The following is a 12,997-nucleotide window of genomic DNA, read 5'->3' as shown; positions in this document are numbered from 1 at the left end:
TTGGCACTCACATGGAGAAGAGATGTTGCATGTGTGTGCGTGGCAGAGGAGGAGGGCTGCTCTTCACTTTGGGAAGCATCTATTTTCATGTGTCTGCAATCTGGAAATGTTCTACTGTTCTAAAACCTAAAGACTGACACTCCAGCTTCACTCAAAGTAGAAGAAAATGAAATTCTAGTTTAAGGAACATTGCTGTTCTTTCTCCTCACACTCTCTTCAACACTTAGCCAACATGACATGAAATTTTTACCTTTTTTTAAAAAAAGACCTTTGAATGGAAAATGAGGTAATATCTTTTCCCAAGCAAGACTTCTTTAAGTTTTCTAGAATTTGATGTGCATCCAGAAGAAATGGGAACTCAGAAACATACATTTTTAAATAGTTCAATCAATCAATCAATTAAAAAAACCCATTCTGTCCATAGAAATGTAACATAAGCCACATGTATAATTCCATAATTTCTAGTAGCCACAATTTAAATAGTAAATTAGTAAAATTTTTATATTTCATTTAACCTAATATACCTCAAATTATTATCATTTCAACACATAATCAATATAAAAATTTTTAATGGTATAACTTACATTTGCATTTGTCCCGAGTCTTGGCAATCTGGTGATTTTTGGCACCAGCCGCACATCTCAGTTCAGACTAGCCATATGCAACCAGTGGCTACTGCAGCTCACAGTGCAGTGTTAGAACAAGAAGAGGATTCTAACTTCATAACCTCATTCCTCATTGTCACAAGGAACCTGGGTTCGGGAGGGTTGGGTGCCTTGCTCAACAGGATCTCCTACTGACTGCATCAGACGCCTACGCAGAGCCCGGCCACCCTTGCATTCCCCTTCCATGGTGAGTTTGCATGGGTGATGCAAACAGCTGCCTCAAAATGAAGCATGGTGTTTAGAGATATTTTTTTTTTAAATCACCATCCTCTAAAACCTTTGGACCCACCCCCACAAATATCTTAAAAATAAAATTTCAGAAGAAAATAGCCCAATATATACTATTTATTTATTTATTTATTTATTTAAAGATTTTATTTATTTATTTCACAGAGAGAGGGAGCACAAGCGGGGGGCGGGGGAGAGGGAGAAGCAAGCTTCCCACTGAGCAGGGAGCCCGATGCGGGGCTCAATCCCAGGACCCCGATGCGGGGCTCGATCCTTGACCCCAAAGCGGGGCTCGATCCCAGGATCCCAGACTGCTTAATGACTGAGCCACCCAGGCGCCCCTATACTATTTTAGTACTTAGAAACAGCAGCCCTGTAGGCCATTTGCTAATGCGTGCCCCACGACCTACCTGTTTTCTGCTCAGCTGTATCTGAGTCTGCAGGGCACCCAGCAGAGAGAGAGGGCTAGAGGCCCAGAAGGCACTGCTGAGCATTGCCTGTCCTCCAGGGATATGTGGAAGTGGTACTTCTCCATCATGTCTTTCATCTCACCCACATCAGCTCCTGCCAGCATCCCGAGGACCAGGATGTTGCTTTCCATGATTAATCTCAAAGACCTTCAAATAACTGAGTGACCCTTTGTCTTCAATCTGCACATTTTGCAGTGCATTATATTCTGAACCAAGCCAAAGCTGCTTGTGGGGAAAATGACCATTTCAAAAACAGAAAATGAGACCAACAGAAAGAAAGTGTTGCTTCCAATAATGAGGACATCTGGGAGTAAACCGAATAATAAGGGCATCTTTGCACCTGGATTAATGAGAAAGCAATTAGGCACATCATTATAAAAAACAACATAAATCTTTGATTTGTATTTTGTTTTCAATTGGGAGAAAACGGGTATGGTTCTCTAGGGATATAAATTAGAGCTCTTTACATCAAAATACTGCAGTCAAAGAGATGATAAATTTTATGGTAGTGAGCTCTGTAGTCATATTTCAGGGTACAAAAAAATGCCATCTTAGAGGCTGAGGTTTGGAGGCTACTGTTGAGATGCCCAGATACCATATTCAGACTTTAATAAAAATGTATTTTGTCTGATTCTTGATTATTGATAGTCTGTATGATGAGCAACATCATGCAGCCTTATCTCTGGGTCCTCTGAAGTATAAATAGGATAAAAAGAAACAAGATCAACAGGGAGAAAAATCAGTGCCTATTTATATGTGTCTAGTCACAGGTCAAAATCAAGAACGGGACAAACTGTGTGTGTGTGTGTGTGTGTGTGTGTGTGTGTGTGTGTGTGTGACAGAGACAGAGACAGAGAGAGAGAGAGAGAGGGAGGGAGAAAAGGTAGGTAGTTACGCCGGATAGCTTCTGCTCGTCCCTCTGGGTGCCCTCTCTGCCCTTCTCCACCTGCCCTATGCCCTTAGAGGCCAGCTTAGATGTGCTGCACGAAGGGGCTCTTTTGCACCTGGCTTCCCATTAGGTTCAGCTGATGGGATCACTGGTAAAAGATGGGAGGAATGAAGGAGCATGAGATTGCAGTATTTATTTGGCCAGCTTGCTCCCTGTAGGGTCCCCTAGGCTGGCTGCATCCCTCAAGATCACAGCTTCTGTCACACAGCCCTCTCCACGCAACTCTGTCACCAGTTCTCCGCTTTCCAGTGGAGCCTCGGGTTGGTAATGGCACCCTGTTATCAGTTCCCAGGCAGGTAATCTCCTTGTTTCTCTGCACCCAGCCCACCCCTTTATAATCAGTCCTTTTATTAACTATTCTCCAAAGACCTAATTTGAGTTTATCCACTATTTCCTTCTAAGTCTTGATTGATAAAGTAGGTATGCATACATTTCTTGCCCCAGAAACAATAGCCCTTCTCTCTATCAGCATGAAATGCCTTGAATTTTTCCATTGCACAGAATTTTAAGTCATTTCCCCAGAAGCAGACCCTGAGATAAGGATTTGGGTGCAAGAATGTTGTTAAAGAGATGCTCCTTAATTCTGTAAGGGAGTGTGGTGGAGGAGAAGGATGGGGAAGGAGGAATACGTTAGGGAAAGCCGAAGAGAAGGAACCAGCCAAGAGTACACTTTCAGGCAAAGTCTCAACCTCAGCTGCATCTTGAATGGAGCTCTGGAGCATAAACCACATCTCAGAATGTGCCCTGACTGGCATCAGGGGAGCTGGGCTTTCAGTCTCCTGGAAGGAGAAAGGAAGTCAGGGACGCAAGAGTGTCCAGGCAGAGCACCATCAACTTATACTTCATGTATATTCCCTGTAATTTGAAGGTTGTTAGGGAGGGGGAAAAAAGAAAGTTAGGGAGGGGAGACATGCTGATTATTAATTGGCTTAAATAATGGAGTTATTGGTAGAGAGGAATGAGAACTACCTCCAGATACTAAAAAAGCTTACAGCAGATGCTAAAGGGACACATCCTTTGAAAAACACTACATGTAATCAAATAGTATTTGCTTTTAATGGACTCAGTTAATACACTTTAATATTAGTAAAAATCAAATCAGGGCTCAGTCTTCTTAAAAAGCAGAGGCATCTTTGTCGGAATCTTAATTACCAGATGCAGGTAGTAGTTCTATGGTGTGTGCATGTGGTTGGTGGGGGGGGAGTGTATCAACACTTGCCATTTCCCTCTGAAGCTTCTCACGCTTGGAAATTTGTCATAGAAGCTTTTCTCATCTGCAGTTCAAACACTTTTTTCAGCAGGAATTTAGCTGAAGTTGAAATCACCATCTGGCATCTCATATTGAACCAGGTCCTTTGTGTGCCAAGAACTTCTTCTTTTGGCAATGACGTTGACTGTGATCTTTTGAAAATGTTTCTTGGGTTGGCAGTCTTGACTGAACAGAGCAAGCAGCCTGTCTTGGAATTTAGGAAGAGATATGCTGAGCAAATTGTTGCCCGGGGAAGAAAAGTGCAAGGTGAAAAGTTGAACCTTAAGTTTTGAAACCCCAGAAGCCCTATCTTTTATTATTGAGCTAAAACCAGCTAGGGGGAAAAAAAACCCAGGAATATGATTAGTAGCAGCAAAATGTTGCAAAAGACCTACAAAACGAGTATTCAGTTCGGACCAGTAAATGCAATTTAAGCACTTTCCAGGTGTGAAGTAATATCTTCCCTGCTGTAGGGACATAAAGACGACCAAGAAGGGGTCTTTCCTCTCAAGTAATTCACCATCCGGGGGCTGGAGGTGTTTAGGTGGAAACAAGGCTGAGTATACTGAGGAGTGTAGCTGATACTATCTGCCTCCTCCTAAATGCCTGGGGATCCCTTTTTACCATTCCTGTTCTCCTCCATCAACTCTGACATACTTTTGCTTCCAATGGCTTGCACCTATGACTCCTTGAGCAGCCGCCCTTGAGTACTGCGAACATATTCAGAGGGCAGGAAGTGCTTGGGAGTTGAGTTCCTTGCTAGTGACTGCTTGGTGTAGGGGTAGGAAGGCCCAGCCCCCTTGCCACAGAGCAGGGCATAAATTAGTGTCCAGGCTTTTTCTACTCAGTGAGGCTGAGCCACTCCCTCTGGGACTTCATCTAAAGCCACCCTTGCTCAATCCCTTTCTCTTGCCTGTCTCCTCTCATTTATACTGGCCAATCTCTTCTGAGAATATTTCCTTAAGGAAACACTTCCCTGGGGCGCCTGGGTGGCTCAGTCAGTTAAGCGTCTGCCTTCAGCTCAAGTCATGATCCCAGGGTCCCGGGATCAAGCCCCACATCGGGTTCCCTGCTCAGTGGGGAGCCTGCATCTCCCTCTGCCTGCAGCTCCCCCTGCTTGTGCTCACACACTCTCTCTCTTTGAAAAATAAATAAAATCTTTTAAAAAAGGAGAAAGAAAGAAAGAAAGAAAGAAAGAAAGAAAGAAAGAAAGAAAGAAAGAAAGAAAGGAAGAAAGGAAGAAAGGAAGAAAGAAAAAAGAAAGAAAGAAAGAAAGAAAGAAAGAAAGAAAGAAAGAAAGAAAGAAAGAAAGAAAGAAAGAAAGAAAGAAAGAAAGAAAGAAAGAAAGAAAACACTTTCCTACAAATCCTCCTCTCAGGTTCTACATCTGGGAACCTGACCTAAGACAGGGGCATAATAAGAATAGAAACAAAATGGTATAAGAGCAAAGAAGGACTGACTAACTCCACCTGGATACCAAGGAGGGTATTTGAACTAGGCCTTGAAGGGTAATTTGGATTTTGCCAGGCAGACAGAACTCAGGAATGTCACAATAAGTCTGAGGAGAACACATATATGTGTCGCACTAAGGAAGGTAATGATGGGGAGTGATAGGAAATGGGACTGCTAAGGTAGGCTGGGAGTAACCAAAGGTGAGTCTTGAATGTTATTTCTTTAAAGATTTTATTTATTTATTTGACAGAGAGAGAGAGAGCACAAGCAGGGGAAGTGGAAGGCAGAGGGAGAAGCAGGCTCCCATGGAGCAGGGAGCCCGATGTGGAGCTCGATCCCAGGACCCTGGGATCATGACCTGAGCTGAAGGCAGACGCTTAATGGACTGAGCCACCCAGGTGCCCCAAGTCTTGAATGTTATTAAAGAGTTTGGACTTTTTAAAAATTAGCAATAATGAGCCATTGTAGGTTTCTGAGCAGGGAAGAAACATGATGCGTCTCTCTTTTAGAATATAATTGAATGGAAATATAGAAGATGGGTTGGTGGGATAAGAGATACACCGCGGAAGCCAGTTTTGGGGGGTGGGAGGGGTTACTGCAATATTTTGGGCAAGGATGATGAGGGACTGACTTAGGGCATGGGAATGAAAAGGGAAGGATGGATCTAGAGGTTGAATGAATGGACTTATCAACTAACTGTATGTAAGTGGAAAAACAAGAGCCATCAAAAGTGGCTAAATGTTGGTTTGGATCAAAGAGTGAATGATGGTGCCATCAACCAAGAGACAGAACCTAGGGGGAGAGAAAGACAGATGGGGGAGAGAAATCAGTGAGTTCATTTTTTGATATATCGAAATTGGATGAGACATCTGAAAAAAAATCCCTAATAACTCAAAGAAATTTGAATGAAATCTGAAAATCATCTAAGAATAAAGAACAAAGAAAAAAATGGAATATTGGGGAAATTTGGGATATTCAGGGACTCATGAAGTTCTAGTTCAAGGTTAGATCACAGAAATACTTTTTAAAATTAGCTCTCTGGATAGGAATCAGAACAACAAAATCAACAGTAGAAACTTGGACACCCTTTAAGAATAAGAACACTTAAAATTCACTTGTGACAACAGTGTAATGATTCAGTTTCACCAGGATTTTACTTTGCTGATTAAAACCAGAGTGGGGGTCTATATGGTCTAACGATTAAATCTAATGTATTAAATTTGTGTGACAGTTTGGAGCATTCTATGGAAGCAGACACTGATGATGCTGGTGCTAAAATAAAGAAGAAACATGGCATTTTTGGTGTTCTCAACCTATTGTCTACTGAAATATGTTGCTGGTGGACGGATTTCTATAGTAATATTTCCATCAACTGACAGTGGCCATTTCCTTAATTATTGCTGTTCATTTGTTTATGGACTTGCAATGATTAAAAAAAAATCAATATGTCCATGCACTGTATTGACATTTCAAGCGGCACATAATTAGAAGAAAAAGCGCAAGTCCAAATTCTTAAAAAATGTTTCTGTTTGAGGAAAAATCTACTTTATATAAGACACATTGTTTCAAAAGCCAAATGAATTATAGGGCTGCAGAGAATCCTCCCTACTCTGCAACAATGTTACATTTAAACTCTTCTTTTTGAGAACCCTTGTTACTTAGAGAAACTAACACTTCTTTCTATCTTAGGTAAGATGTTGTAAATTTTAGAGGCGAAATTGCCCATAGAAATAATACAGGAAAAGAAGGCAGAAAATATAAGGAGCAAGAGAAAGAGAACATTAACTGTGTTTATTCATTCATTCTCTCTTCCTTCCTCCTTCCCTCTTTTCCTTCCTCCCTCGGTCCCTCCTGTTCTCCCTCCCCCACTTCCAGGAACACGTGAGGACCTACTGTGTGCCAGGAAGTATACTAGGAGATGGAGACTCCATACTGAGCAAGGGAAACATACATGATCTCTACCTTCAGAGAATTTAAGTCTATCATACTTGATTTCAGATTCTACATGTAAATAAAAGATAATATCTCTCGTCTTTCACTCTTGTTCTCTCACACCTTCATATTGTATATTAAAGCAGATTAGGTTCACCTGTTTTGGGGGCAAATGTGCCACGCATAACCCAACTAGGCCACCTTCATTTGAAATTCAACTCTATCAGTTAATAGTTGTGTACATTTGGTCAAACGACTTAACCTTTTGACCCTCCCAACTCTTTACGTATTAAGCATAGATAATAGCACATGCCTCATGGGACAGTTGTATTACAAGAATCAATTCATTTAGAACTTAGAATGGGCTCTGGTACACAGTGGGCAATCAAATTATGTTACCCATTATTATTTTTAGCATGCACAGGAATAAACAGATGAAACAGACCACATCTTTCAAAGAGCTCATTGTTTTGCTGTTGGAGACAGGTACACAGATAAAGGCAATAAAGTGTGGTGGGTGAATGATGAATAAAGAATATTTAAGCTATAGTCCAGGGTGGCCACAAAGAAGGGAGCGGTGAATTCTTTTGGTCAACTCTTTTGAGATGAATGTAATATCAGTCCAAAGTAGTTTCTTATTTCCCTGCCCCTTACTTAGGTAAATGATCCTTCCCTATTAGATGCCTGTTTTGCTTGCTTTATTTGCCCATAGTTATTTGACTGTGAATAATTACGTAAGCACAAATGCTGGCTTTTCATAAAAGAATTGTCCCTCTTTATTTACACCCTGAATAAAAGAGCTTACCATAATTGGTAAAACAGGGTTACCTGTTTTCTTGATTTCTTATGTTCAGTGGCATATTTCTTATAGAAATCAGAGTTGTTTGTGCAAAGGGAAATTAGGCCTTTTCTTATCCCAGGAAGTGGTCTTTCCTTTTGCTCATGACTGGCTGAGTCATGGCCATGCAATTTAGTTCTGGCCAATAGGACCCAAGGTAAGCTGGAGGTTCTGGGAAAGATTTTCTCAATACGATGAGACTAGTGGAAGGAAACCCTACTATTCTTCTCTGGATGTTACTTGTCTGCATGTGATGGCTGGCACTGCTACAGCCATTTTGTGACCACAAAGAGAGATAGTGCTGATATCCTAAGGATGGTAAAGTAGAAAGATGGCAATAAAATGGGTCCCTGAAGACATCTTTGAGCTACTGGATTTATCAACTTGAGACTTGATCTACCTCCAAACTTCTTGTTGTGTAAAAAAATAACCCCTTAATTGTTCAAGCTGCTTTTAGAGGGGTTTTCTGTTAACTTTCAGTTAACTCTTTGTGGTAAGTTGTCCAAGTATTTGGGGACACTTCCCTGTAGAAAAATTATACATGTTCTCCCTTTTAAGCCCAGACATGGCCACATGACTTGCTTTGACAAAAGAAATATGAGCAATTTGAAGCTTCAAGAGCCCCATGTGGTTTGTCATGTTTTTTCTCCCCTGCCCCTATGATCAAGGAAGCCTGTTGAGATGGGGCCTCCGCCAATCTGGTTCCTCAGTAAGACCTTCTTGTTCCTTCCATGGGGGACTTGTAGCATGAACATGAAGTAAAGTTCATCATTCTAAGTTGCTGAAATGTGTTGTGACCACAGATAAATCTGGTTTACTTTGACTGCCAAACATCCCCAAAACTATAGTGAAACAATGAAGTGAAGGCAAGAGCTTGAGATGCAGAAGCTCAACTCTGAGTTACTGCAAAAGATAGACTCCCCCTGCCCACTCCACAAACTTCCTGTTCAGTGAGATGAGCCTCGGAATGGTAGCTAACTTAATCTGAAGAATGCTGTAAAAATGTCTTCACATCAATGCATTATTCAGAGTAAATTAATCACAACTTATTAAGTGTCTCTCTAGTATCTCTGAGCTCACCTCATCACTTTGCCCCACCGAGCTTTTCTGTAATGACCCCACTGTGCTCTCTCCTAACCACATCCACCTACACACCTTCCTAGGGGGCTGGGTACTGACTCCATAATCAAAGTGCTGAATTTTTGGTGCACAAATAAGAAATGAGGGTGATGCCTCAGTGGGTGGGGCAGGAGAATGATGAGGGTGATAGCTAACACTTACACAGCACTCGTTCTATGCCAGGTGCCATCCTAAGCACTTTATACACAGTAGCTCCCTTACTTCCCACCTTCTGAGGCAAGTATTATCATGTCTTATTATAGACGAACAAACAGAGGCACACAGAAGAGGTTAAGTGTCTTGTCCAAAGTCAGGCAACTGAAATGTGGTGACACTCAAATTCGATTTCAGGCAATCTGGCTCCAGAGTTGTGTTCTTTTTTTTCTTTTTCTTTTTTCTTTTTAAGATTTCATTCATTCATTCATTCAGAGAGTGAGCAAGCAGAGGGAGAGTGACAAGCAGACTCCCTGCTGAGTGCAGAGCCTGACCCGGGCTCGATCCCATGACCCTGAGATCATGACCTGAACCCAAACCAAGAGTTGGATGCTCAGCCAACTGAGCCACCCAGGCGCCCCTAGAGTGGTGTTCTAACTATGATGCTTAACCAAGTTCTTGGGGCGGCAGTTCTTGGAGAAGCAAGAGGTTAAGATCCCAGTGCAGCTTCACCTGACTGAAAACCCAGCTGGGTATTGTTTCACAATTTGCAAACATGTCTGTGTCCTGGTTTTCCTAACTGTTAGACGGCACTGCTTAGGGTTCTGTCCTCTGTGAAGTAACTGAGGCTTGTGAAGAACCCAGCATTGAGCCGGGCCTTGCTAATGTTACCGAGGCTGCTGTAGCTTCTAGGACAACCCCCAGAGAGGGCAGAAGTCTCGGGGATATGAAAAGTCATGCACAATTATGAAATGACTGTGTGGGAATTTCTCTAGGAGTCTGTAGGAGGCTATGGATGGTGAGGTGACAGGACCTAGGGAAGGCTGTCTGGAGCATCATTTCTGGGATCTGCAGACAGAAAAGCAGCTCAAATGCACTTGGTGCATTGGAAGGAAGGCTACGTAAGCCATTTGGACCAACTGTGATTTAAGAGGGCTGGGGGGGACATTTTCCTGAGGCCTGAAAGGTGTGCATATATATATATGCATATGAGTAGGGAGGTGAGGGCAAGGGGCTTGGACATAAAATTGTTTCAGAAAAGCTTTGGAAGTGTTGCTCAAGAGAGAGAACTTAGTTTGGGAAAATGCAGTTAACTACCAGCCAGTCCTTTAGGTTGTATCTCTAAAATATGTTTTGAATTTGAGCACGTCCCACTCTCCCCACTAAAGCCACTGCCAGCAGCCTACTTGGGGCCACCATGTGGCTCTCCTAGACTCCCACATCAGTCCAGCTGGTCTCCCTGTTTCCCTTCTTGCCCCGTCCCATCCATTTGCCTCACAGGAGACAGACTGATCTTTAAGAGAATGCAGTTAGTTCCTATGGCTTCTTCTCACTCTTAGAATAAAGTCCAAAGCTTTACTACGAAAGTTGCCTCTAATACTAATAAAGAGGAGAAAGATCTCCTCTTTCACTACTCTCCCTGCCAAGTCTGGCACACTTCTGTTGTATGAACACACCAAGCTCCTCCCTGCATTCGCTAGTTCTCTTTGCCTAAAATGCCCCTCTTCCCCTCCCCCAGCCCCAGGGTCCCCAGCTCTTTGCCCTGCTGACTCCTTGCCCTTCAGTGATCTAAGCATCACTGCCTCCAATTTCCCAACCACCCTGTTCCCTGCCCCTCACCCTCTCTCATCACCCTCTATACCATTAGCAGATTTCCTTTCCTTCACTGTACTCATCACTATCTGAAATGGTCTTATTCATTCATTTGCTTATTTATGGGGCTGTTGCCAGTTTCCCCCATTAGCCTGACTGGGCTTGTTCGCTTTGTTCATGGCTATATCCCCAACACCTCGATAAGTTCCCAGTGCACAGAGGTTCCAGAACCTAAGAAATAAGTAATTTACATTTAATTTCCATCAGTAATACATTTCAAACAATTTACTTATATGCCCCAGTGGAAAAAGGGAGAAAAAATTAATTGTATTTACATTTAATTGAATATTGATGTATTCTTTGGATGATGGCAATGGAATAGTGATGTTTGAACATAATTTTGTGAGGTTAATCTACTCCTAGAAAATCTGAAATTACATGTGGTTCAGAATGAATTAGTTTTACACAGAAAATTAAAAACCCAGGAGTCATGATTGATAGGTTCCTACATTTAAATATTATGAGAATATAACATTTAAATACTATGAAAATGTAAAATATAAGCTACAACATGTCTATAATAAAGAGTTTATAGTAAGGGCAAACAATACAATGTCAAAATCTAGCCAACCATATTCTCTTTACTGATTTCTTTGAATAATATAATGGCACTGAATGTTTATTTGGAGTCCACTGAAATATTAACATTATACCTGAGTATTGATGACATTTGCCCGTTTGCCTTATTTCTGGATTAGATTCAACAATTTTATATTTAAAGATTCTTAATGGAGAGCTCTCTGGGACATAATCTTCTTCAATCCACATATGACTAAATTTGGTCATATTTGCTGATTGTGTATAGAGCTCCTTTCTGAGAAGTAAATATTAATGCTGCCTGGTTTTGAAGAAAGAACCCTTGGGGCACCTCTTCTTTCCATTTTTAGACACCTCTGTTAGCTGCTTTAGCACTTGGGTAGAAGTGTTTTTAAAGGAGCCTGTGAAGATTTGGAAAAGATTTTATTTTTAATATCCCAGATTGCATTCTCTGCTTTTGGTTGGTTTTGTTACATGTGCCCCATCTGTCTTGGAATATGGAAAACGCAGTAGGGGAAAAAGGGAAAGGGCAAAATTGTTTCCCTAGCTCCATAAAATATCTAAAAATTACTTCACATGCAAGATCTGGCACATGGATTCCTTCACTTCTAACTTCTACACAACCCAGGTGCCTGTCGATCTTTCCTCCAGAGCAGGGAGAGGACAAATTGTCTAGTTACTCCCTGGTTAGAAAGTGTGCAGAGTCGAAAGTCTTTTTACAAAACCTCCACTTTGAAAGACTTCTGTGAGACTTCTTATCATTTTAGGTGAATTTAATGAACGTACAGATTGGTTCTGTTATTATGAATACCCTTAAAGTGAAATCAATTTCCTGGCTGGCTACAGTTGATCTGGGATTTCTGATATCGTTCTTTAATGTTTCAGGCTAAGTACTGGAGGAAAAAAATCTGAAAAACCAAACAAAACATTTCTTTGCCTATCCCCGGCTGCACCTGACAGTGAAAGAAGTGGAAATCTTATTCCTCACTGGGACATTACATCCAATTTCAAGCTTCTATTATCTTTGTTAAAAGCCACTGGTGAATACCTAGTAAAGTTTTTTGTTTCTCTGAAAACCAGCTGGTTATATTGGTAACTGGAGCACTTCATGGACAGGGTGTCTGGGAGATATAAGTGTTTTTATCCATCCTACCATTGTTTAACATTGTATTTATGCATTTATTGAGGGTCTCGTAACCTTGGAATGTGGAGACTTCTGGAGACTACAGATCTTTTATGATGTGTTTAACGCCAAATAAAATATGGATTCTTCAGTATCATCTTAAAAGGGACTTAATCTGGAGCTATGAAATAACACTTCTTTCATGTGTGTTTATCTGCAAATGAACAGAATTAATCCTTCAAACAAGCAAAACAGCTCCAATTTTATGAGCCTACTGAATTGAGATGATGCTAGTATCCTGGTTTGCTAATTTGGGGAGGATCATTATTTTAGAATTATTATAAATAAAGTATTGTCAATCAAAAGTGGAGCATTGGAGAAGGTGATATTTAAGGCTGGTTTTACAGTTTACAAAATCATGGCTCAAGCTGATAAACTTATACATTAGTGCCTAACCCACATAATATCAAATTTTCTCATAACCTATGAGTCATCTGAGAGCTCTATTCACTTGTCATCAATATCACCTATCCTGTTACAAGACCTTGTCATCACCTAGAACTGTTTCACCTCTGACATCTTAAACTTTGAAATTCTACTCTGACCTCAACCCTATACCCTTCCTCCCT

The 12,997-nt window shown here is 41.2% G+C and overlaps 1 protein-coding gene across 1 annotated transcript in view; it reads right to left on the bottom strand.

Annotated features, from left to right (window-relative positions):
* Positions 1–1,575: 1,575 nt before the first annotated feature.
* The window catches only part of PYGL (glycogen phosphorylase L), a 97,953-nt gene continuing 86,531 nt past the window's right edge, over positions 1,576–12,997 (bottom strand). The window contains exon 21 of the mRNA XM_027572360.2: positions 1,576–1,703. Within this exon, the coding sequence (XP_027428161.1) occupies positions 1,610–1,703 (94 nt within the window). The 3' untranslated portion in view covers positions 1,576–1,609. The remainder of the gene's footprint in view (positions 1,704–12,997) is intronic.

This window comes from Zalophus californianus, chromosome 6 (assembly GCF_009762305.2).
Source record: "Zalophus californianus isolate mZalCal1 chromosome 6, mZalCal1.pri.v2, whole genome shotgun sequence".
NCBI classification, from domain to species: Eukaryota; Metazoa; Chordata; class Mammalia; order Carnivora; family Otariidae; genus Zalophus; species Zalophus californianus.
The sequence above is the reverse complement of the archived record's forward strand: the minus strand, read 5'-3'. Positions and strand labels throughout refer to the sequence as shown.